At 39.4% G+C, this 25,321-nt stretch overlaps 1 protein-coding gene across 1 annotated transcript in view; it reads left to right on the top strand.

The window, feature by feature from the left end:
* The window catches only part of LOC111346768 (NFX1-type zinc finger-containing protein 1), a 33,374-nt gene extending 8,171 nt beyond the window's left edge, over nt 1-25,203 (top strand). Inside the window, exons 6-16 of the mRNA XM_022954037.2 lie at nt 3,742-3,788; nt 4,376-4,533; nt 6,559-6,807; nt 7,477-7,771; nt 16,490-16,815; nt 17,653-17,857; nt 18,140-18,540; nt 18,923-19,736; nt 20,246-21,331; nt 21,743-21,898; nt 22,273-25,203. Of these exons, the coding sequence (XP_022809772.1) occupies nt 3,742-3,788; nt 4,376-4,533; nt 6,559-6,807; nt 7,477-7,771; nt 16,490-16,815; nt 17,653-17,857; nt 18,140-18,540; nt 18,923-19,736; nt 20,246-21,331; nt 21,743-21,898; nt 22,273-22,358 (3,823 nt within the window). The 3' untranslated portion in view covers nt 22,359-25,203. The remainder of the gene's footprint in view (nt 1-3,741; nt 3,789-4,375; nt 4,534-6,558; nt 6,808-7,476; nt 7,772-16,489; nt 16,816-17,652; nt 17,858-18,139; nt 18,541-18,922; nt 19,737-20,245; nt 21,332-21,742; nt 21,899-22,272) is intronic.
* Nucleotides 25,204-25,321: the final 118 nt, after the last annotated feature.

Below are 25,321 nucleotides of genomic sequence, written 5' to 3'. Positions count from 1 at the left end.
CTATTTTGTACTATTTAGTAGTTTGTTGAGGTCATATTGCTTCCACTCTATAATTTTAATCATTATCTATTGCTTGTTCATTGCAAAATCTGCAAATGAATGTTGATTCTTGTTCAAAATTTGAGCAGGCCCAGTGAAACCATAGCATACAACATTCACACTGAACACTGTTTTCATCATCACATTCAATTTCATCTGGCTCAAGACAGGGTTTTTCACAGACAGCACAATAATAAATAGGCCTAGTACCTAGCAACACCCTAGCAACATAAGTCTTGAAAAAAATTGTTAGATTTGGTATGATATCTTGCCACAGTTTTAAATTAAACTCAATAATTTCAATATGAGCACCACTAAGTGGAGTCCAAACAACAAAAAAGGTTTTAGGACATCCTGTTAGGGCCATTTGTCCTTGTATCTGGTAATAATAACTGTGGGTTCTCTTGAGCATGATATTCCCATTCACTAATTCTAGATAAGTTGTATTGTTCCAATGCTCATCAAATTTCATGTCTGCAAGTGAGTATGGACATTTATACTCAATACAAGAATGACCACAGCAATCGCAGTGAAAAATACCATCTGGGGTAGCTCCCACAAAAGGGTAAGTTTTAGATATAAACAAGCCACAAGTCTGAAGCTTTGCATTTTTGTGTTTTTTGGATTCTTGTGCAAAGAATGATGCAGCAGCATCTCTCTCATGTTCTCTTCCCCATTTAATGGCAGGTATCATTGACAGATCGGTACAATCTAAAATTCGCTCAAGAAGAGGTGTTACTTTGCAATTTGGCTTTCTTTTTCTAAGAATTGTTTTTGTCTTTGTGTATACTTCATGAAAATGAGATGCAGTTATTCTACCTTTTCTTTGCTCTTTCCATATACTGGAGTTAGCCTGATCCCTTGTGGCCTTTTCTAATTCTTTAATGCTACTGTCATTGAAAGATAATTGTTCCAGAAATTGTCTCACTAATTCATCAGCATCTACACCATTGTTTTTAGAGGATATATCATCAGCTATAATTTGTAGTGATGGGGGAACATCATCAGAAGTTGGTGGTGCATATGAAATATGGATGACAGCATCAGGATTTATGTTTCGAAGAGAAGCTAGAAACTTTTGCTTGCTTTCTTCGGTAACAACCCTCAAGGATTCTGGCCGAGGATCAAAGTTCTGTTTTTCCTTGCTATTAATAGCATAACTTGGGTTTTCTTTGACTACCTTGTGGCTTTGGAACACCATGTCCTTTAATTTCATGGGTTGGATGTCTTTCTTGCTAGTATTATTCCACACACATGCCTTATCTGTGCAGGAAGGATCTGTGAAACCTTTCTGGTTGGCAAACTCAACTTTATATAAAAGGGCTATGACATGATTACAGCACTGACTGTATCCAGCTGTACAGCTACAATATGCCCCAAGAATTTCACCGGGAGATTTACAAATTATCCACACTTTATGAGGTTCTTCGCGAATTCTTTGAGATGGAGTGACAGATGCAAACAACAGAACTTTGTCTTGTCCATGAATTGTTTTTGAGTATACAGTGTGCACAAAACCACTTTTAAAGTATGAATACGCTTTTCTGATTTTATATTGACCAATATAGTCAGTGTCGAAAGCTTTTTTTCCAAGTATAAACGAGAATATTTGACCAATGTTTGTATGCGGCCACTTTGTTACACAGTCCTCCCAATCGACCATGGATAACGGATCCTTTATACCGCATGTGCGTAGTAGTTCTACATGTTCATTTTGTAGTGACTTGGCTTGGCTTTCGGCCGAATCTCGAATAGGCGTTTTATGTTCAAAAGCTACCAAAGCACGAGCAGCAAGATCCGAGTGTGTCCCTCCAGAGGGCAAACCTCGCTGTTTAAGATAAAACTGCAATTCCCCACATGAAAGTTCCAAAAAATCTTCGAGGTGCGTGGCCATGATCGTGTTGTTGGGATATTGAACTGTCAACGACTTTTGAGCGAGATGGCAATAACATAAAGAGCTCAAAATGTAGCTGTGACTTCTATATTGAACTATAAGTATTCAGATCGAGCAAAAGAGTGTTGTTCGTATCCGCCATTTTGGATTTGCTTGCCCTAATTACCCAGCATGCACTCAAGAGCGTGAACCGGTCTATAACGATAATATGACCACTTTCATCGGTAACATGGTCAAACACGAGCGGGAGTGCTTGATATATAAACGATCTCCCGGATCCTGTAGGCAACTTAACAAAAACATCTTTTTTCTCGGCTAAAAATTTTTTAATTGCAAGCTTCTGGTGAGCGTTAAGCTCGAAAATTTTGAACTTTGACGACGCTTTGCGAAAAGCTCCTTCAAGCACCGCCATTTGTCTTGTGTTTTCCACATGGGGATCGCGATAGAAAACGATATCTGATTGGACGAGTCTCAAAAGGTCAGTCTGGCGCGAAAAGGTTCCTGAAAATGGAACCCGAGCTGTGATTGGCCAATTCAGAGAAAGGAATGTAGTTCGGCAGCGTCGCGTGACATCCAAAAAAAACCGGCTGCGAGGGAGACTAAGATTAGCCGCGAGGTTTAAAAACTTTAAAGATTGTTTTTCCGATTTTTTTCCGATTGAGATAGACTTGTTGCAGCTCAAAATGAAAACTAAAAATGCTAAATAATACTTGAATCGAAAAACAATGAACATGTGACTCTTTCAAGCGACGTAAATATCTTTGGAGTCAACGAAATTCATCCATAAACGCGATATGATTAATGCTGGAAAAAGGAAAGTGTTCTTGCTGACTTTTGCGACCTTTGGACTCTTCTTTACTCAGAGCGGTAAATATAATTTTTAAATGTTAATAATTCTCTGGTTTAGAGTATTGTTCAACAGAAGATTTGTTTTAAATCGCGCGGTTTTCCAAACTTTCAACGCAAAGGTGCGCAACTTCCTGGCCGTGAATTATAGTAAATAAAATTTCGAAAATGGTGAATCTATTACGCAGGTCTGTCCGCGGGCCTCGTACATGCAAGAAATTTGTACGTTTTCGCTTCTAAGCAGCAATTTTAGCATTTATTTTAATAAAGCTTTTCTCTCGAATTATTTGTCGTTTCCACCTATGCTTTTATTCATAGTTTTCGGGTAGTAGGCAATTACCTGGTAAACCCGACACAATTGTGATAAAACTCTTTGTTGGCGCACACTCACCACGCGCGCTAAGCATGAGCTAATTGTTCCGATTTACCGAGGTTTCATGACGGTCTATCAACCTCACTGATCCTATTGTTGTCATTCATTCAACCCAACGACAGCGGCACCATTGTAGACTTTAGATTTTTTGCTTTTGCGTGTTTCTCACTTGTGATTGGGATTTTCACAGCTGCATGATTACAATTTCAATTTCAATCACGTTTAAAAATATGTGATTTAATTTTGGCGGCAAGCTTAAAACTTTCACGTCCAGTTTAATTAACGAGGTCAATTTCTTAGTACGGACGGTAAAAAAGCGTCTGGTTTCCGGAAGTGAGGGGTTCCGGTTTACTGAGGTTAAAAATACAGAAAATGTATGACAGAGATTTTGGGGCCGAAAAAAGGGTCCGGTAAAGAAAGGATTCTGGTTAAATGTGGGTCCGGTTTATAGGGGTTCCAATTCGGTCCATTAATTTTATGAATTATAGTTCAGTTTTGGTTCATCATTTTAATAATATTTGATAATGATATAATTTTACGGCGATAAAGAAGGCCACAACTGAAGGGACCTCTTACATCTTATCAACAGCTTAGATATTCGAAGAAAGTTCAAACTTCGACGTGCACGTTCGAAGGGTAAGTGCATAACTCAAGGCAAGTTTATAACTTATGCAGAAACTGGTAACCTCGTTCAACTCCAGAACACAAGTTTTGTTCGCCGATATGGCCCTTTTTTATCTCAGTACTTTGGGAAAGGATTAGGCGACTTGATCATTTGCCGGCGAGTACTTTACGGTCCTTAACGCAGATTTTTGTGTTTAAAAATTAACAGTAGCCAATACAAAGCTGATAGATACTCTATAGTAGAGTACCCAGGGGAAGAGGGAAAGAGTGCCCAAGGGGGGGATCCTGATCCTTTTTCATGCTTTAGCAAAATTCACTCGTCACGTATGCTTTAAACAACAATTAATGTGTAACGAATTGAAAAGGGAAAACTTCCTATCTCTCCTCTTGTCAGCAAGGTTTCAGGGGAATCTTGAGCTTTTCACGAAATGAAAGGAAAAAATTCACCAGTCACGTATTTAAATCACTCCCACTTTTCTGTATAATTTACCCGTGACATATTAATTTTGGCCTTCAGTAACACGCGTCACGTATAAGCCCTTTCCTACCCTCTCTTATATAACTGGTCTTCGAACCGTCTTTGCGATTTTCCTCTGAAGGAACCGCCGTTCCACTTCTGAACCTGTCCTCCTGGCCTTCCGCCGAAGACCTGGGTCTTGATGATTCTCAGTTCAGGGCGCTGCAGATGGCACTGACCAAAGAGTTTGCAGTCATTCAAGGACCACCTGGTACTGGAAAGACGTTTATTGGGTTAAAGGTAAGTTAAAATGGGATACGATTGATGTTCCTTTCAAATGCAGAAAGTTGGGAAGGTAGGGAACTGTCTACGTCAAGCAATACGCTGGTCTGTTACATCATGTATAGCTTAAAGTGCTACTGAAACGTAATTTTCAAATCCGAGATTTTTGCAATATAATAAAGTTTGAACGTTATTTGCAAACGCTGTGTACTTTTTTTGGGCCAACGCATAGCGGAAAGTACATTTTTAACCATTCGAAGTTGACCGGCTGAGATCAAAATTGCTGGCCATCTTGGCGCGGCCAAAACAGCCCTGTGACGTCACTGGTTGTGTACTTCTGTGAAAGAAGGGTAAAAGCATGGAGTGTGGCTTGCATGTTAGGGAAGCCGAAAAAGAGGATTTCGGGCAAAATACCATCCTCGTCTTCTTCATCGGCGGCCATATCGGCATCTTGGCTATCTGCGAGAAGTTCGCCTTTATAGAGAGCAAAATTCCCGACTGATACCGAGAACGAATCTCTACCAGTCTATTTATAGTTAATCGGCAACTGACGAGATCTACAAGATTAGGATCGAAACCGCGGTCTTGCCTGACCATCTACAGAAAATGTCGAAAGACATTATAACGGCAGATGGGCTACTAAACGCCCCGGGCCAAAGCAATGCCATTCAGAGAATGAAGAAAACATGGAAGCCTCATACGACACCGCCACTGAAGATGATCTACCCGGTAAGTCTGAGGATAACGAACAAATCCCTCTGTACCAAATGCGTAGCAGAACATGCCCAGAATCCCTACAATATAGGGCGAGGGCCAAAATAAGAGCAGACGAGGATTTAAAAAATGAGATAAAGCAAATCCTTAACAACGCGGAGCAAGAAACAGTAAAGGCGATCATGTGCTTCTATGAAGGTGAAATCGGTCGTTTTAAGACCGAAATAAAGAAAAGAAAACGAGCCAAAACGGCTGGAACACTGAACACTAAGAACTGTAGTACGATCGAATCAGCGCGCGTGGCGCAAGCTGAAAGCAATCAAGACAACTTAACGATTGTATTGTATTGTAATCTTTATTTAGACACGATCAATTCATCAGCCTATAAAAATACATATCACATACGCTAAGATATTTAAAATTAAAACTACATACTATAACACTAAAGCTGTTTTCCGTGAATGCCGTGCGTTAGACTTTAAAAATGTCATTGATCTTACGTTTAAATAACCCCAGAGACTCTGTGTTCCTTATATCGCGTGGTAAACTGTTCCATAATGTGGCGCCATTGTAGCTAAAGCTTTTTCTGTAATAATTAGTGCGCGGTAGTGGAACATTAAGCTTATTTTCAGAGTCCCAGAGGTCATAAGCAGAGTCACGCCACGTAAACTTTGAATATACGATCGAGACAGTCAAAAAATAGCTGTACATCACAAAGGCGAACGATTCGAAAAAGATGCAATCCCTGATGTGTGTACTTAGTGCCACACATAAAGCAAATTCTCATGAAAAACTGGCATTTAATAGAAACACAACCACTACTGAGCGAACTATACAAAAATCCTCCGCTCGTATCTTACAAAAGAGGGCGGTCGCTCAAAGACATACTCGTGAGGGCTAAACTTTGAATAGGCTACTCTAACACGCGCTGGGGAGTCATGTAGGCCTGTAAATCCCATTTTACGCCACCATCTTCCCCTTCGCTACTGGAGACAACTTCGCTTCGTTCAGAAGAAGATTCACTTGACAAAGCTTCAATATCTGCCATCTCCTTCGCCCACGAATACAAACAAACAGTGAGTGAAATAAACCACGCTATCAGAGTGAACACAACCAGTGACGTCATCAATCCATTTCGCTCGGTACCAGAGCCCGGACATGGTTTTGTGTAAAATTTTTTATTTGAACGATTAAAAAAGATATCTTTCGCTTCTCTTTGGCCAAAGCAAATTATCTCATGATGATCAGCATATTCAAAACTACAGGTTAGAGCAAAAATTTCACATACGATAATTTCGTTTCAGTAGCACTTTAATTTGCGTCTTGCAGATTGCCAATGTCTTGTTGCATAACAAAAGCAAGTGGGACTCGGAAAGAAGGAGTCAGTGGAACATGTTTTCTCGACTCGCAGGGCATCATCAAATACTAATTGTCTGTTATACGAACCATGCGCTCGACCAGTTTCTGGAGGGAATCCATCAGTTTCATCCTGAGGGAATTGTGCGGATTGGAGGCCGAAGTCAGAGTGAGACTATGAAGGAGTGCAGTCTGTCAGAGTTGAAACACCGCATGCGCGAGGTGAGCAGCAAATAATCGTCAGAAAAATTTTGAGCCACATTTATTGACGGAAAAATTCACCACTTAAATCGATTCCATTTCTCCTTTATCCATTCATACATGGATTTAGGAGAAATGTTTAAAGTAGCACATGTATTTCCTAAACGGCGACTAACAGTTCGATTATTGCCATCGCATTTGGGAAAACTGGGCCCAACATCCCTACAACATTTGACCAAGAATGACGTACAAAAAGAAGTCTGGTCTCTTTAGCTGCGTTACCATTGCTCTTAAGCTCAAGAATCAACTTATTGAATGTGAAATTTAGGGAAAGCAGGTTCAGTGTTTGCCTAGATGGCGGTTTAGAATCATGCTTGTCAGTTAAGCTGAAAAATTGAAAATAGGAGCTTTATGCAAACAGATGGTATCACATTTTTAAGTCTGATATTTGGTGAGAAAATAGTTCGAAAGGAATGTTCATTTTACTAGTGCTTTAAATCGTACATCATACTTTTTATCCTCCATCGAGTTAATTTATGAAAAGCGAACGTTTTGTGGCATTAAATCCAAGTTTAACCTTTTATTATCAATGCAAGCAAACCATCGACGAACTAAATGTAAATAACTGTTAGTTTTACATTTGAGGTTAGTTACTATCCTGCTAATCTTAAACTATTCCTTGGTTCACAGACGAAGTCAGTTCCCAAAGATATCGGAAGAGAGTTATTTGAAGCTCATCAAAGAATTGAACAGGCTGATTCAAAACTCCAAGTTGCGATCGATGGCCTACTTAAATGTCGTAAAAGTGTTTTTCACGAGAAGGCGCTACATCATCGTGCCCGAAGCATGACAGAAGCCCATTACCGATCCTTGACGCAACCTTTTATGGAAAATGATGACGTAAAACACAGTGCAATGCTACACTGGTTAAAGCTATTGGGGAACCCGACAAATCTTAGTCAAGGAGGTGTTTGTGAAATAGATGGTAGGTGTTAGTACACTGTCTTAGATCTAATTTGACAAATTTTTGGGAAAAAATTATTCGATCGTTCGCGCCGGTATTCGTGCTTTACGGACATATTACATGGTTGGAAATATTACTATTAAACTTTTCTGCAGTTATAACCTATAGGATAACTACCATTTCGGCAGGAAGATAGAAATTATGAATGTTTTACAATAACGAAGCGCGTGTTTCGTACAAGGAAAATATTGGCCCAAGATTTCGCACTTGATCCACTCCTAAAAGACCGAGAACCGATACTCTGCTAATGCTGTCCTGAGCAAGTTCGGTAAACAGAAGTCTGGAAACTATTATTATCCATTGAATCCTTTACTTAAAAAAAAACATAACACAAACTAATTGCAGTCAGATCCAGCGCTTCCAAGAACAATTTCGCATACTCCATATGCGAAATATGTGCAAATTAACGTCATATGTGCAATATGTGCAAATTAACGTCAATATGTGCAAATTAACGTCATTTCATCATTAGATATAAAATCAAAGTTACTAGTGTGATCAGTGAGCAATTTGCGTTTTTTCCGATACACATCATGTATACGTTGCCGTTATTACATGATAAATTTATTCCGTGATTTGAATTCTTTATAGTGGATTAAATTTCGCCTGTATGATTTTCATGAGGATTTTTCAGTCGCAAGTCTTAATTTCTCTATTGTTTAATGATAGCAACCAAGGCGAAAAAAGAAAAGACCCGCGAAATTAAGTACCAGTGTTTCCTCCTACAAGTTTCTTTGCTAGACTCTGCCATTTTGATGTGGAAATCTTTTGCCGGCCAAGTCGCGCAATACCATTCGGAAGAAAGTCCGGTCCAAAATTTGATAGTAATCAGCTGTCGCAGGACAAGCATTAAGCAGTCTTATCGATTGATTTCATTTGTAGGTCCCCGGACCGCCTTGGTCGGGAAATCCATCTTTATCTTTAAATATTTTGAACTGTTTTAATTGTTTTTTTTCTTCTGTTACACATGTAAGAATGTAACTCTTTACGTCACCTTATATTCCTAGAATGAAGTTAAAGTGAGTACTAGACCACGTGGTCACCTCACTTTTCCCATGTTATATTGGTGTTGTAAAACTAACATATTATATACCTAGAATTTTCCGAGGATAGGATAAATTCCATTACATACTTGTATTTTTCACAGGCAAAGTAAATATTATTAAGAATATCATTAAGAATATTAACTTATATTGCGCTAATATCAATATACGTTTTAATCAGCGCAGAAACTAAAATGTTACAAAAATCTAACTGAAAAGAAACAACAAATAGAAAAAGAAAAAACTAATAATGAAATAATATATATGCGAAACATATGTCAATAAAATATCAAAAAATGAACGGTGTAGTTTAAGTACAAAAATATATATAATCTAATCTAATGTAATTCGATATTTAACAACTAAAAGCTTTTTTAAATAAATACGTCCTTAAATATTTTTTAAAAAGATTCAACGATTTTGAATTTCTAATATTATATGGAACAACATTCCAAAGTTTTGGTGCGGCTGTTTGAAAAGATCGGTCACTGAGTGTGGACTACATCTTCCCTTTTGGTAATTCCAGTAATAGATTTTTTAAACAATTTTTTAAATATAGACTAGTGAGCAGCACTTCTGCGAACAGTAGTTGTAAAACTTCTTTTATTTTCCTACGCGTTTCGCCTAACTGTCGTAGACTTCTTCAGGGAGTTTTACAAGTATAACTAAACACCTGTATTTATAAGCGAAAGTGACAAGGGCCGATGACCATAAAGGCATGGCCGGACTTACGAACAGGAACGTGTTAAATTTTTCACAAATTTTTCACAACTTCGCCTGTTCCTGTTCGTAAGTCCGGCCAAGCCTGTACGGCCATCGGCCCTTGTAACTTTGGCTTATAAATACAGACGTTTAGTTATACTTGTAAAACTCCCTGAAGAAGTCTACGACAGTTAGACGAAACGCGTAGGAAAATAAAAAGAAGTTTTACAACTACTGTTCGCAGAAGTGCTGCTCACTAGTCTATATTTAAAAAATAATCTGTACCTTCCAGGGGGTCTTTAACTTTATTAATTCTAGTATATAATTAGGTGCAAGCCCATGAACAGCCTTATACGTGATCAGAAGGATCTTAAAAAAATTACGTTGACGAATGGGCAGCCAGTGAAGTTTAAAAAGTAATGGAGTAATGTGACAATATTTACTAGAATATCAAGTAATGTGACAATATTTACTAGAATGTCAACCTTGGCGCTGCATTTTGCACTCTTTGTAACTTATCGATTTTATAGTCTGGCAGCACAAAATATAAACTATTGCAGTAGTCGATACGACTATAAATTAATGCATGAATTAAAATGTCAATCGATTCTTGTGTTGAATATTTCCTTATTCTACGTAAATTATATAGGTGATAAAAAGCTGTACTACAGGTTTTATTTATATGAGTGTTCATTGTTGGTGATGGGTCTAGCCACACCCCTAAGTTCTTAACTACTTTACTTGGTGTAATCTGGTCGTTTCCTACACTGAGGTGCGTAGTTGTTACTTTGGCCAGTTGTTGTTTTGTGCCAACAAGTATCATCTCAGTTTTATCTGAATTCAATTTAAGTTTGACATCTTTCATCCAATTGTGGATAGTATTCCATTCACTCTCACGCAAAACTGCCTATTTTTTGTCGCGTTTGAATGAAATAAGTGGAAGTTTCGAAAAGATAATGCCAGTCTCTGGATCGTTTTGAAGTAATTTAAAGTTTTTAAGAATAATGGATTTGACTGAGTGGTTGTGAGGGTGAAACGTGAGAGTGAATGGAATGCGGTCGGACAATGAACGACCTTGAATGTTTTAAATGCGCTCGCGGACGATGCAAAACTTGTCCTTTCATTCGCAACGCTGAGAAAATATCGGGACCCAAGCGATTCATCACGATCACCAATCACTTCACGTGCACCTGCGCCAACGTAATATATTGCATAACATACACTTAATGCAAAAAAGTTATACATCGGCGAAACAGGAAGACGACTAGGTGACCGATTTCGAAAACACCTTCGCGACGTAGAAAGGAATGATAAGGACATCAAAACCAGTCGCTGGACACTTTAATTTACCTTACATTTAGGCAACACGGAAAGCGGCAAAACTCTTGAACACAAGTTTATCTTTCAAATCGGCACTCTTAATCCCACAGGTATCACCGAACGCTTTTCATTCCACTAATTTATTGGTTTTTTTCTCGTCGCTCTGTTCCCGTCAATGGCGTAGCTCCGCTTTCTGAATATAAACCCACATACAACCCACAATTCCTCCATTCGCTCTGACGAAAGGCTAACGCTCGAAACGTCAGCTTTGTTATTCGTCAGGTGGCCAATTTATAATTTCAACTTAGTTGATATAACCAAATTACTATATTCACAAGATTGCTGATCCGGATAGATGTTATGGACGCAAAGATGGTTTTGTACTTGGTTGAAAACAGCTTTTTCAGCCAGCTTTGACATAAACGACAAGTTACTGACTAGTCTGAAATTTTGAAATATGTTGATGTCGGCGCCAGGCTTCTTCAATAACGGAGTAACTAGAGCCTCCTTCCATACTCCAGGGAAAACCCTAGTCCTAAGGGACTTGTTAATTAACAGTGTGATTACAGGTAGAAGCTCGTCACATTTCGCAATTAGCTTTGATGGCACTGGGTCCAATGGACAAGATTTCCTGGATGAGTGTTGTAGGAGGGCTTTGACCTCCTCCTTTGTGAGATCATTAAACTCCTCATAATAACATCAGGTGGAAGAAGAGGAGGAGTAGGTCTAAATTGGACGGAAACTCCTTCAGCACCAAGATGACTTCGGATATCGGATATCTTTTTAACAAAGAAAGATCTTAAGTCATTAACAAAACATGAAGCATCAATAGAAGTTGACAATCTATTAGAAGTTGGATTTTTCAGCAAATAGTTTACCGGGTCGTGACTATTTTCAGCAATGAAATCCATGTAGAAATCAGCTCGTGCTTTATCCATTAATGCAGTTGTTAAGTTCCTTTTCTTTTTATGGCGGTCGACCTGCAAGTGCTGCTCTACCAAATATCCTTTTGACTTGCTTGTGGCTCTTATGGTTCTTGTTCTTATCGCTCCGAAACCATACGGTGAAACCATATGACTATACAGATTGTAGTGTTTCTTTTGGTTTTCTATGAGAAAACCAGCAAAGAAATGGCCATGTGTTCTTCAGTCCGTCGTGTTGTGTCCGCCATTTTGGGAACCTTGCTGTCGTGACAAGAACAACGAAGAAAAGGACCTTTGCTAAAAGTAGGATACCCCACTACAGCAATCACTCCGCGATGTTCAATATTGAAATTATTTGCTCCCATGGAGATATTCATCCTCATCCTGGTCCGAGCCGTGTTAGTCATCGGAATCATGACGGTAACGTGGCTTATAAAAATCGACATCGCAAACCTGATATATCCGTCTTCTATGCTAATTCAAGAAGCTTAGTTAACAAGACGGCCATGTTGGAATTCGAAATTTCTACTTATCGTTAAGACTTTATGGTCTTCACGGAAACCCATTTAGACAGAACAATAATAGACAGCGAATTGTTTCCTTCAAATTATACGGTGTTCAGAAGAGACCATCCTCACAACGGCCGTAAAGGTGGTGATGTGTTAATAGCCACGCGGGACACAGTAAAAGTGTTCCAAAGAGAAGATCTTCTATGTGATTCCGAATTACTTTTTGTAAACATTTTTGTTTCAGGAAACAGGAAAGTTAACTTGGGGGTTTTTTATGGGCCACCCAAAAGCGATATTAATCCTCTTCTAGATCTGCAAACAGCCCTAGACAGTGTTCTTTCGACACCTAACTCTGACCTACTACTCTTGGGAGAATTCAATTTGCCTGAAATAAACTGGGAAACTATCTGTGCCTCAAGGAGCTCAGACCACACCACGCTGTTATGCGAAATTATTTACGACAACTTCCTTACCCTACTAGTCAAGGACTCAACTCGAGAGGAAAGCATCTTAGACCTGGTTCTTGTTTCTTCGCCTGACTTAGTACACGACCTAACCGTTGGTCAACCTTTCTCCGATCACAACTCGATAAATTTTTTTCTATCGAGATCCCCTCACGGGTATCGTAGGTCCGAGAAATTGGCCTATTCCTTCAGAAAGGCAGATTGGGAACATCTTCGGAACCTCTTGAATTACATCCCTTGGCACTGTGCTTTTCTTTAAGACAACATCGACATTGTTTGGTCTGCATGGTCGGATCTACTACTATCGGATGTTGACGAATGTATTCCAAAACACCAAGTTATAAGATCCACAAATGCACCATGGATTGACAACAACCTTATCAAACTTTGCCGAAAATAGAAACTACTCTACAAGAGGGCTAAGAAAACGTCTATGGAGTCTGACTGGGTCAATTATCGTAAGTTTAATAATCAACTAAAAAAGAAATGTAACTCTGCGCGATGGCAGTCTATAAACAATTTGACTGAGGAGCTAAAATCGAACACTAGCCCGAAGCCTTTTTGGAATTACGTAAAATCGAAGAGAAAAGGATCAAGCGATCTAGTATCCTTGAAAGTAAACGATAAGCTTCTAAATGACGATATTAGTATTGCAAATAGCTTGAACCATTATTTTTCGTCTGTATTTACTGTTGAGGACCAAGCTAACATTCCAGTTTTTGATTACGTTACTAACCAGAAATTATGCAGCATTTATTGTTCCCCTGAAGATATAAAAAAAATGCTGAAAAATTTAAATATCTATAAATCCCCAGGGCCAGATGGCATATCGCCACGGATTCTGAAAGAATGTAGTCAGGTGTTATCATCTCCGTTAGCGTTACTTTTGAATACATCTTTTTCGCTGGGTCAGCTACCAACAATGTGGAAAAATGCCAATATTACACCGGTGTACAAAAAAGGGAATAGGAATCTTAGAGAGAACTATCGTCAGATTTCACTAACGTGTATTCTATGCAAAATTGCGGAGAAGGTGGTGAGGAATCGAGTCGTTGATTTTTGGTCTGATCAAAATCTTTTCAACCCAGATCAATTCGCGTACCTCAGCGGTAAATCCACTCTATTGTAGTTGTTAGCTTGTTATGATGACTGGGCTAAAGCTAGAAATTGTTCTAAACCTACTGACGTTATCTTTCTTGACATATCCAAAGCTTTTGATAGTGTACCACACGAGCGTTTATTGCTTAAGGTGAATAGGTATGGCATAGATGGGCCTTTACTGCAATGGTTTAAACATTTTTTGACAAACAGAATGCGACGCTACAATGAATATATATGAATTTAGGCCGATAGAGGACACTAAGGACCTTGGAGTAACCATCTCTTCTGACCTGTCCTGGGGCATGCATGTATCTGCAACGGTAAACAAGGCAAATATGGTACTAGGTATCATAAAGCGGTCCATCGGAACTAATAGCCAGTAGGTGTTTTCGCAGCTCTATAAGTCACGGGTCAGGCCCATACTGGAGTATGCGGCTCCTGTTTGGAGTCCGTATTTGATTAAGGATATTACGGCTCTAGAAACGGTTCAGCTAAGAGCTTCGCGACTAGCTTTAAGGCAGAGACGAGGCGAAATGAATTACGAACACCGTTGTAGCTTACTAAAATGGCAAACACTAGAAGAGCGGAGAGAATTTCTATCTCTGGTTTAATGTTATAAGATAGTTTTTGGTATTGATCACCTCTCTTTCCCAGATTTGTTTGTGTTTGCCAATAAGCGTACAAGAGCTAACCACGACTATAAACTTTACCTGAAAAGAGCGGTTTGTAATTGTTACAAATATTGTTTCTTCATTCGCATTGTGGGGAAATGGAATAGCTTGCCAGGATACATTGTCCACGCCGAATCATTGTCTGTTTTTAAGAGTAGACTTAAAATTTATTTGAATATTTATTGAATATTTATTGAATCTGTAGCCATTAAATTTTATCTTTTCTATGTTTTTAGTTCAGGGAAATTGTTTTTATACAGGGCTAACCTCGCGATTTTCCCTTTTCAGGATGTATTTTTTACATTTGCGTTCTAGCTTCCTGAATAAATGTTATGTGATGTTATGTTTTAAAACTAGCTACCGTAGGTCTCCATTTTTTCTCTGCTCTTCCGCGTCTTTCATTCTTTAAAACCCTGATTTCTTCAGTAAACAATGGAACGCGTGGTCTTTCTACTATTGTTCTCGTTACAAGCGATGCGTGTTTGTCCAGAATCCCTTTTAAGGTGGTATCGTAGCAGATCGCAAGATCATCAAGATTATCGGGTGGATTTTTGCATAAATCAGAATCAGCTATAGCCGATCGGAACACATTCATATCAATAGATTTAAACTTCCTATATGATATTGTCCTAACTGCCATAAATGGTCTGTTGAAGTTGATATTAAAGTGAACAGCAACGTGATCAGATAGAAAGCGATCAGAACGAGGTATACCAGAGATAATGTCGTCCGATTTACGTGAGATAACTAGGTCCAGGATATGACCATGCATGTGAGCTGGTTGGTTTACACGTTGGTTTAATCCAACAGATTCTAACAGATAAGCAAATTTCACGGCATCGTTATCATCTGCAACGTCTATGCGTATATTAAAATCACCTAGTAGTAACAACTCTTCGTATGACAGTAGTTTTGTTTCAATATAGTCCTCGAAGTCCTTAATAAATGAAGCTGTAGTGATCCTATGATCATCAGAATACGGTGGTCAGTATACTACAATGACGCGGAGATGGTGGTATTGTGATCTTACTGGGTATTCGGAGAACTCAAATGAATTTAGTTCTCCTCCGTCAAGCTTTTTGACTTGAAATAGTGATTTCCGGTATAAAAGGGCGGTACCACCTCCTCTTCGTGAGCCAGTGCGAGGATGATCCAACAATTTATAATCGGCAGGACACACTTCATTTCTGACTACATCATCATTTAAGTAGAGCCAGGTTTCGGTCAGGGCACATAAATCCAGTTTGCTATCCACAATGTAATCGTGAATGTCCGATGATTTATTGCGAAGAGAACGAGCGTTTAGTAAGGATGCAGATATTCACTTTCGATTTTGTAGATTTGAAGTCATTGTATTTTCAGGCCGGGATTAACCTCGATATCACCATGCTGTAAAATTATTCTGGTTGTTGCAACAGAATTTGCATAATATTGACTAGGTCGCTTTGATCTTTTTTGTTTTAAACACCTTTGTGCTGATGTATGTACAGACAAATTCCTGATCAGGTCCTGAGAGAATAGAGCTGCGTCTTGTTCCAGTGAATCTACTGTAGATTTAGATAAAAAATAGCATATTCCGTAGCCAATACGCTCTATCTGGCTTCCAAAACAGTACCCTAATGTTCCAACAGACATTATTCTGTCATACTTGCTATCCAGATCAAAGAATTGTTGATAAAACAGCGCAAAGAAGATCAAAATCAGACATCGCACAAAAATGTGGCCAACCATTGTGACACCGCACTTCTCATATAAAATATCATAATTTGGCGATGATGATTTGAAATCGTTGAACGTAATTAAGTCAGGATCCTATCTAACCTACGCATGCTAAGGAAAGGAAAGAGAGAGTAGAGTTTTATATCTATTTAAGGATGAAGTGATTAGCTTCTTTAAGATGATCGCTATTTATAACTAGGTAATAATCATCATTTTATATTCTTGAGGCGGGGAACATACAGAAGAAGGGGAAGAAAAAGAAGAGGAAGACAGTGAAGACAAAGATAACGAAGATGAAGGGGATGTGTTGTATGAAGCGATTGTTATGGAAAACCAAAGACTGTTAGATGACGACCATGACGTTTACCATTCGAAACCCGCGAGAAAAACTCAGGACCTTCTCCAAGTTGTGAATCCATCAGTTACCGATAATGGGGAACGCGGTGATGAGTGGCACATACAGAACGCATCTCGACTGAAAAGGAAACTTAAGAAGACCATGTATTTTGAACTGAGTAAAGACGATATCATGTCTGGAGAGAGGGCGAAAATGGTAAGTGTTAAGATACCGAGTGTGGTTCAATTCATATTAATTAAATGACGTACCAATTTTTGTGTAACCCTGAAATAGACTATTAGGTAAAGGGCTATGTCTTTCGAGATGTTTGGTGACAATATATTGGTTATTTCTCTTGGTCTTACCAGAATGATTTCTAAGACCAGCAAGATAAGGGGTTGCTTTAGGCAGCTGCAAATTCATAGCTCGCCTAAGATTTCTTATCTGAGAACTGGGATATGTTTTGATATGTTGATTTTCGTGAGCATTTCAAATCCTGTTTGTCGTCAAAGTCGCTCAGACTTAAGTTTTACCTAAGCACCCTTTTCTTTCTAAGTGTTTCCAACATTTTTCTCTCGAAAGACAGTTTCTAAGGCTGGTAAATGTCAACTAGGTGCAGCAAATGTTACAAACTGCTAACATTTCAGCCGCGCAACATGGTCCTTTTTTCAAGTACGCACAAGTACATATGATCTAGAAACCTAAGTAAACTGAGCGAAAAATACTACGTTCTTTATTTCTTGTTTTAAATAGTTGTGTAAATACAAGCAAAGAACAAAGCGTCTTGCCCTTATTTTGAGCAAACTTGGCGCAAACAAAACATTGTTTTCAAATTTTTCTGGTCACTTCAAGTACGCACGTGCATATATGCGTAGAGGACGCTACGCACCTGCATTTCATATTATTGCCTTTACATAGATAGTTCAGCATTAAAGTCCAAGTATAGAATTTGGATAGTTACTTCAACCCAAACCTTACCGTGACATGCTAAGATGATCGTTCCCGATTTAAAGTTAATTGCAATAAAAACATCAATATGTTACCTCACTGTAGATCACAGATGTTTGGAATTTGAGCTTGGAAGACCGCTGGAGTTTGTATCGGCGTTGGGTACGGGACGTACGAGAGCGTTGCCGCCGAGAAATGATATACTTCCTCGCTGACTTTGAGAGAGGTGTCGAGGAACTTAAGCAGCAAACAGGTCAGCTGGACTTGTTCATTCTAAGGAAGGCAGATGTCATCGGAATGACTACAACAGGTGAGTATGATTAAATAAAACTCATCTCTTTCATCAACCTTTACATTACAATATAATTTGGATATATCAACAAAGTTGAAATGGTAAATTGGCCACCGTAACGATTACAAAAGCTGACGTTTCGAGCGTTAGCCCTTACATTACATTACAACCCTACATGGTATGTATGATCTGATTGAACTGCGCCACGGGTACGATCAAAGAAATCTCTGATTATTCCTGTCATATTATGAGTGCCCTCAAGGTCTTCTCCTTTTTTTTTATTTTGAAATATTTATTTAGGTGCGGCGAAGTACAGAAAAATCCTGGAAGAATTGGAACCCCGAATAACCATAGTGGAAGAAGCTGCTGAAGTACTGGAGTCACACATTGTTACATCGTTAACTCCCGGATGCCAGCACTTGATTCTGATAGGCGATCATCAACAGCTTCGCCCCAATCCTACAGTTTACGAACTCGCCAAAGAATACAACTTAGACGTGTCACTCTTTGAGAGAATGGTGGAAAATAAAGTGCCATATGAACGGTTGCGATTACAGCATCGAATGAGACCCGAAATTTCCAGAATGCTGGAGCATATTTACTTCAATCCGAAACTGGAAAACCACAAATCAGTGCTGAACTTTGAGAACATTATGGGTGTGACTCGTAATGTTTTTTTTGTGGAACACGCCAAAAGTGAGGTGAGTGCAAGAAAGAAGTTACTTCACAGCTACTTCGATTGTGTAAGGCCTTAATTATTTGTTGTTAGCCAAACTACTCTAACAAAAAGCGGCGACCATGTTGGTATAACATGCCAGTCAAATAATGTTCATCTTCCAAAGAATTGCATAGCTGACGGCCATGTTAGGGGAGACGATATATTGCTGTTATCGTTATCGTAGTTGTGAAATGTAAAAACAGCAATAAATGATGAGTATAAATTTTTGTATATCATACACAATTTTGGCCTGGCCTTTATCTCTACTTTTCTATGTAACTCGTTCGACCGTCTTAGAATAAGATCTGAGGTAGGGAATATAGTTATAAATGAGAGAATGTTCCATTCTTTTTCATTACATGCAGGATTTTTTGGAGGAAGGAAGGAGTAGGTCAAATGAACACGAAGCCAAGTTCATAGCTGCTCTGTGTCGCTACCTCATTCTCCAAGGCTACGAAAAAGAAAAAATTACAGTCCTAACGGCTTATGTTGGGCAATTAACCCAATTCAAAAAAGAAATGGCGGGTAAAATCTTTCGAGGTGTAAGAGTCTGTGCTGTGGATAACTTCCAGGGAGAGGAAAATGACATAATTTTGCTTTCGCTCGTTCGAAGCAACGAGGATGGCAAAATCGGTTTCCTGCAGATAGAAAACCGAGTTTGTGTCGCCCTATCTCGTGCGAAGAAAGGTTTTTTCTGTATTGGTAATTTCTTTTTACTCGCGAAAAAGAGTTCATTGTGGAACAAAATTATCAACGGCATGCGAGATTCTGGAAATCTAGGAAATGCTCTGACACTCACTTGCCAAAACCATCCAAAAAAAGTGATCCACGCTTCGGTTGCAGACGACTTCAAGAAAGCACCAGACGGAGGCTGCACTGAACCATGTACCTTTCGACTCCGATGCGGTCACGTGTGTGACTTGATGTGTCATCCAATAGACCCAGCTCACGAAGAATATCGTTGTAAAAAGCCTTGTACCAATACACTTTGCGATCTGAATCACAAGTGCCCCAAGAGATGCTTCCAAGTATGCGGGCCTTGTCGGGAACCCTTAGATAGGATCCTTCCGGGGTGTGGTCACCACCAGGAAGTCCCTTGTCACCTCTGCAATGATCTCACTCGAGTTGAATGTCAAACGCCCTGCGACGTGATTTTAAAATGTGGTCACATTTGTGCTGGTAAGTCTGTTAAGAAACTGCCGTGGATGCTTACATCAGCAGTTCTATAAGTTTTAAAACATGTCTCCGCAGACAAGTGTTTGGTTTGTTTCACTCTAATTCAAATAGGTTTTCATTTAATTCTCGTGAAGGGTGTAGGACTTTTTGGAACCCGGAAGCACCGTTTGGACTTTGTTGTCATTTTTCATTGTTTTGAAATGACGAGCTAGTTTCTTTGGTTGGTTGTAAGCGACATGGTTTCGAATTCAACACAACATTTTCATTTTAACCTATGTTATCAAGGAAATTGAAGCTGCAAGCTGTGTCGATCTGCAACAGAGCCCAGCATGTGAGAGAGCGTCTTTCGGTACGAGTTCTAGTTAGATGTCTTGTAGTTAACTGATGCGTCTTGTGAAAGTGTAATGAATGAGGATGAATATGGGTCATAAACAGAATTTAAAAAGTGCGAGGCCAAAAGATACTGACAATTACTACTTCACAAATTCATTTTTAACCTGTGTCTTATTTAGGTGATTGCAGTAGTTGTATTGGTGGTCGAGTCCATAAACCTTGCAAAAATGATTGTCGCCGAATACTGTTCTGTGGGCACAAATGCTCTAAAGCGTGCGCCAGGATCTGTCTACCATGCAAGGAAAAGTGCGGCAACTACTGCGAGCACAATGAATGCAGTAAGAAGTGTGGCGACCCTTGTGATCCATGTGAAAAAAAATGCGTTTGGCAGTGCCAACATTACAAGTGCACAAAGTTATGCAGCGAGCTCTGTGATCGCCCTCGTTGCAATAAACCTTGTACGAAGCCTCTTCCGTTGTGTAATCATCCTTGTATTGGTCTCTGTGGAGAACCATGTCCAAAGAAGTGCCGAGTGTGCCATAAGGACGAGGTCACAGAGATCTTTTTCGGTACTGAAGACGAACCAAATGCTCGATTCGTTGAATTGGCGGACTGTGGTCACGTGTTTGAAGTGAAAATGATGGATAAGTGGATGGATCAGGCCGAAGTAACGCAGGATGGGAAGCCTGTTGTTGTTCAACCCATGCTCTGCCCAAAGTGCAGAGTTCCGATTCGTACCAGTTTACGATATGGCAACGTTGTCAAGAAGATTCTCGCTGACTTCGAGAAAATTAAACGGAATACTTCGTCATTTGAAATACCTCGTGGTCAAGAAGTGGAGAGTTTGTCATTTGCACTACAGGGAATTGAGCAATTTCCCGAAGACCGAGATAGAATCAAGAGATCGCTTGGTTCGGCAAAACACGCAGCTGAAGTACTCGATGTGGCAAGGAACCAGATCAACCTTTTGTCTTTTCTTCAGACCCTTAAAGCCAACACACGCCGTCTATTTGAGAGTGAAGACCTTCCGCAAGAAATGGAAGAAAAATTGAAACGTAAAGTGGAAAAACTCCGCACTCGCGTCATGGCATTAAACTACTGGACACTCAATTGCCAGCAATTAGAAGAACTTAATGAGGAAATGTATAGAACGCAGCTTCTTTTCGATTTTAGATTGCTTATCTTGCAGCTAGAAATCCATGGAATTGATCTGAGTATTATTGATGGCTTGATGAAAAAAGAACTGGATTCAGAGGGAAAGATTGGTAAGAATACATTTCTGTTTACAGTGCAGAACAATTAAGTATAAGATTTCGAGCAGTTCTAATGGATGAAAGATTTAAGATCATGTGAGGGCGTAGTGTTCACTCTATATTCGTTCTGTAACCTAAAGAATCAAGTTCAAAAACGTAAGGGCTTTGCACTGGCAGATGAAAAATGAAGTGTTATTAAAGATAGGTCAACCGTGAGCTTTGAAAGACGGTGTCTTCTTTGATTAAATGGCAATTGTTTGGTATCTAGGTATGGTATGCTAAGGTACAGTTCACCTTGCCCTTACCATTGCATCATCACTTTATGATTTCTGAAAGAAATTTTAACATTTAAAAATCATTTTTATGGACAGCTTACAATTACAAGTGCGAAAATATGTTCACTAATGCTAAGAAAATTTTCAGGCAAAACACTTCGAGATCGATATACTGCTCGTATCCAAAGTATAAGACGGGAAGAAAACCTTGAAGTCTTCAAACTGGCGGTTTTAAGAGACGAACAAAGTGTGATTATCTATTCAAAGTGTCTGGCACAGGCTCATTGGCTCAAGTGTTCAAGAGGTAAATTTCATTTTAATTATTTATTTTAGTAAAAGCCACAGAGTAGTATTAACCGCGACATTAGCATTTAGACTCTCTTTTTCAGTGTGTTTTTAAATTGTTTTTACTGAAATTCTGTGCATTTTCTTAAGAATCCATTACTTCCTGGAAAATTCTTAGCAGCTCAACGTTTAAAGTAATAGCGTCGTTGCTGCACAGGCTACCTAGTTACGAAAACTTACTTTTTTTTTGAGAAACGAATGAAAATGATTGTTAAAACAATGGTTTTCAATCGTTTCTTTAAAAAAAGTATCTGAAGGGTTAGCTTAACAGTAACACCATCCCTGTTGCAAGTGAATTTCGTCGCTATTTGAAATTGTATTCTTATCTTGAAGGTCACATCTACGGTATCACAGAGTGTGGCGAGGGGATAGAGGAAAAAAACTGCCCAGATTGTGGAAAAGATCGTAAGGAACAATAACATGGAAATCAGTAGTGACCCTATTTTGTGGGCGAGGCTCCTCAACTTTTACCTAGAAAATTCAAATGTGAGCTTAGCAACTCGAAGAGGGAGCTCTATTACTTAGGACTTAGCCTCCTTATCAAGGATCTATTCAATAGGGAAGATGGTATCTGATAGTATATGGTGATGAAGTAGCTTTTCCACGGAAGCATTGTAGCCATAGTTTCCAGGAATTAAGAAAAAATTTTACGTGGAAACTAGAACCAAAGGAGATTAATTAATGAGACATGGTCTACTGACCATAAGGTTAGCTTACAAATTCATTGATTATTTGTACTGCAGTCCGAGTTCTCTCAAAGCGTTTGATACTTTGCCTTCGGAAACCTGAAATTTCTAGGGGAGTTTCAAAGCTCAGTTTAATATACAAATATTTAACATAAATTCATAATGTTAGGAGGAATATATCCCTCACTAAATTTGCTTTATAGCTAGTGAAAAATTTTAAATTGAAACGTGATGGTAAGGTGACCAGATGAATTCGTTTCCTTTTACGTTAAATAAATAAATTTGGACGTAAAAATCGACTGTAGAAATGATGCAGGGGAAAATCTGATGTAGTGTGAGTGTTCTTATGCTGCCTGTTGCAAACATATGCAAGTTGCAGCACAAATAGGCATGAGTTTTGACTTTGTGAATGTTCACTGTGTTCATTTAAGTAACGAGACAATTTTCATGCATGACGGATTTGATCGTGAAATGCGTCAAAGTGGTTCGAAATCCGCGTTTTAAGCTAATTGTCTTCAGGATGACCCCATGATGCAAACCCAGTCATAGCACTGAGGAACTGGTTGGAGCAGTTTCACTCACAAATCGTGGAATTCAAGTTTTTGTTTAAGTATTGTTAAACTTAAGTTCGTTAGCCTTGTGTCCAAACGGGGGTCGCAAGACCATTCATTTGAGAAACAAACCAGTTCAAATTTGGTCATCGCTTGAGCATTCGTTCTTAGACCGTAATACGAGTATCTTATAATGTCTTTCCATTTGAAACGCGTAGATAACTGCCACGTGGCAGTAATCACATATGTCCTTGATAATCCCAGAATGCTTTTGTATGTGGTTTTGAATCAGCTTGTGGAGTGAATGCGGGTGGGATCAGTGTAGAGTTCCGGCACAGAGTAACAGCTTTGAAAAACAAAATGTTCCCCTTTGTTTGTGCATTCAATATATACGTTGGTGTCACTATCTCACGCGGCGTCTCGCGTGTCTAATTCTTGTTCAACCTCGTTCCCAGGATCCTCTTTCTGTTCCTCTCTCGAATAAGGAGGAGAGGACCCTGGGAAATAGATTGTGTGCGCGGTTACCGTCCAGTTTACCGGAGCCGCAAATTTGAAAATTTTTATGATGGTTCTTGCGTCCCATCCCGGAAAAGATAGATCTTTTGGAGCTCAAATTGTAACGGGAGTATGCTGAAGAATACTCCAGTCGGATACATTGGAAATTTGGGTCTTCAAAGCGACGAAGCGACAGTTTACAGGAAACCGACACACACCGACAGATTACTAGACGAGTCATCCTACAACCCTACATCACACAAAGCCACAACTATCAGAACTCTAACACGACGCGCACAACTAGTATGTGACTCGACAGACAGCTTATCCGACGAGAACAAATACCTTCACCGTGTTTTTACGAAGAACAACTACAACAACGACTTCATCCGACGAAACACTCACCGACCCACTACCACTACCGAAACAAACGACACCGCAACCCCTACGACTACAGCAACCATACCGTACATAAAAGGTATGTCTGAAAACATCTCGCGCATCTTACTACCCTTCAATATCCGCGTCGCCCACAGACCCATCACCACACTACGTCAGTTACTAACCAACGTTAAAGACAAAGACGAACCGAGGAACAGACAGGGAACGATTTATAAGATCAATTGTTCCGACTGCCAAGCCTCCTACATCGGTGAGACTGGCAGAAACCTCACAACAAGACTGACTGAACACAGACGGGCGACGAGGAAAGGTGATGTCAGCAATCACATTGCTGAACACCATCGACTTACCAACCACAACATTGACTGGGACTCTGCGCAATGCCTAGCCTACAGCACTGACTATTTTCAACGACTGACTTTGGAAAGCTGGTTTACTAACTTAGAACAGACTCCCCTAAACAGATGTCAACAACTACCCGCCCCATACAAACGACTCATTCACGACATAAACATCACAAACGACCGAAAAAGAACAACCTAGCTTTACCGACAGACCGAAACAGACCTATCACGAACGACTTACGTCACTTGAGTCTTACAGCCAATAACATCACGGCAAAACCAACCGATCATTTCACACGAACTGGAATAAGAACATTCTACTGACAACAATCACTCACTTGACTCTGATGATGACTTCCGCACAGGTTGTCGAAACGTCAGTCACTGCAACCGACAACAGTCCTTCTCAGGACTACACTCACCCGGACGATCAGACTACACCTTCACATTAGCTGCAGAGTGTAGGATATTTCCTTTCATAAACGTGATAAGAATTATCGATATCGCTGGGAAATGAAAACTAAACTTGCTTGAAGGATATGCGACCTTTGGGCTATTCTTTGGACCGGTAAATGTTACTTTTAAGTGTTAACATGCCCTTCAAGCTTTGTATAATGGAAAATTTTGTTGAATATTTTAAAACTGTCATAATTTTTAACAAAACGCTACTCTGTGAAGTGAACAATGATTCAAGCATTGTGCAAGCAGGCAAGAAATACGCACACGTTTTGCTCTCCTCGCCAAAAAATATTGCTCTTCTATGAATACATTTTTGATTTTGAAGTATTTCTTGTTCATTTGTTGCCTTGCTTTTACTCATGTTTCTCGGACAGTGACGTAAGTATCGACGGAATTCGAACTCGTTGAACGCCCTCGTGAACTGAGTAACGAAGCCACGTGTTGG

The sequence above is a fragment of the Stylophora pistillata genome, chromosome 1, assembly GCF_964205215.1.
Source record: "Stylophora pistillata chromosome 1, jaStyPist1.2, whole genome shotgun sequence".
NCBI classification, from domain to species: Eukaryota; Metazoa; Cnidaria; class Anthozoa; order Scleractinia; family Pocilloporidae; genus Stylophora; species Stylophora pistillata.
This window is presented reverse-complemented; position numbering and strand designations above follow the sequence as displayed.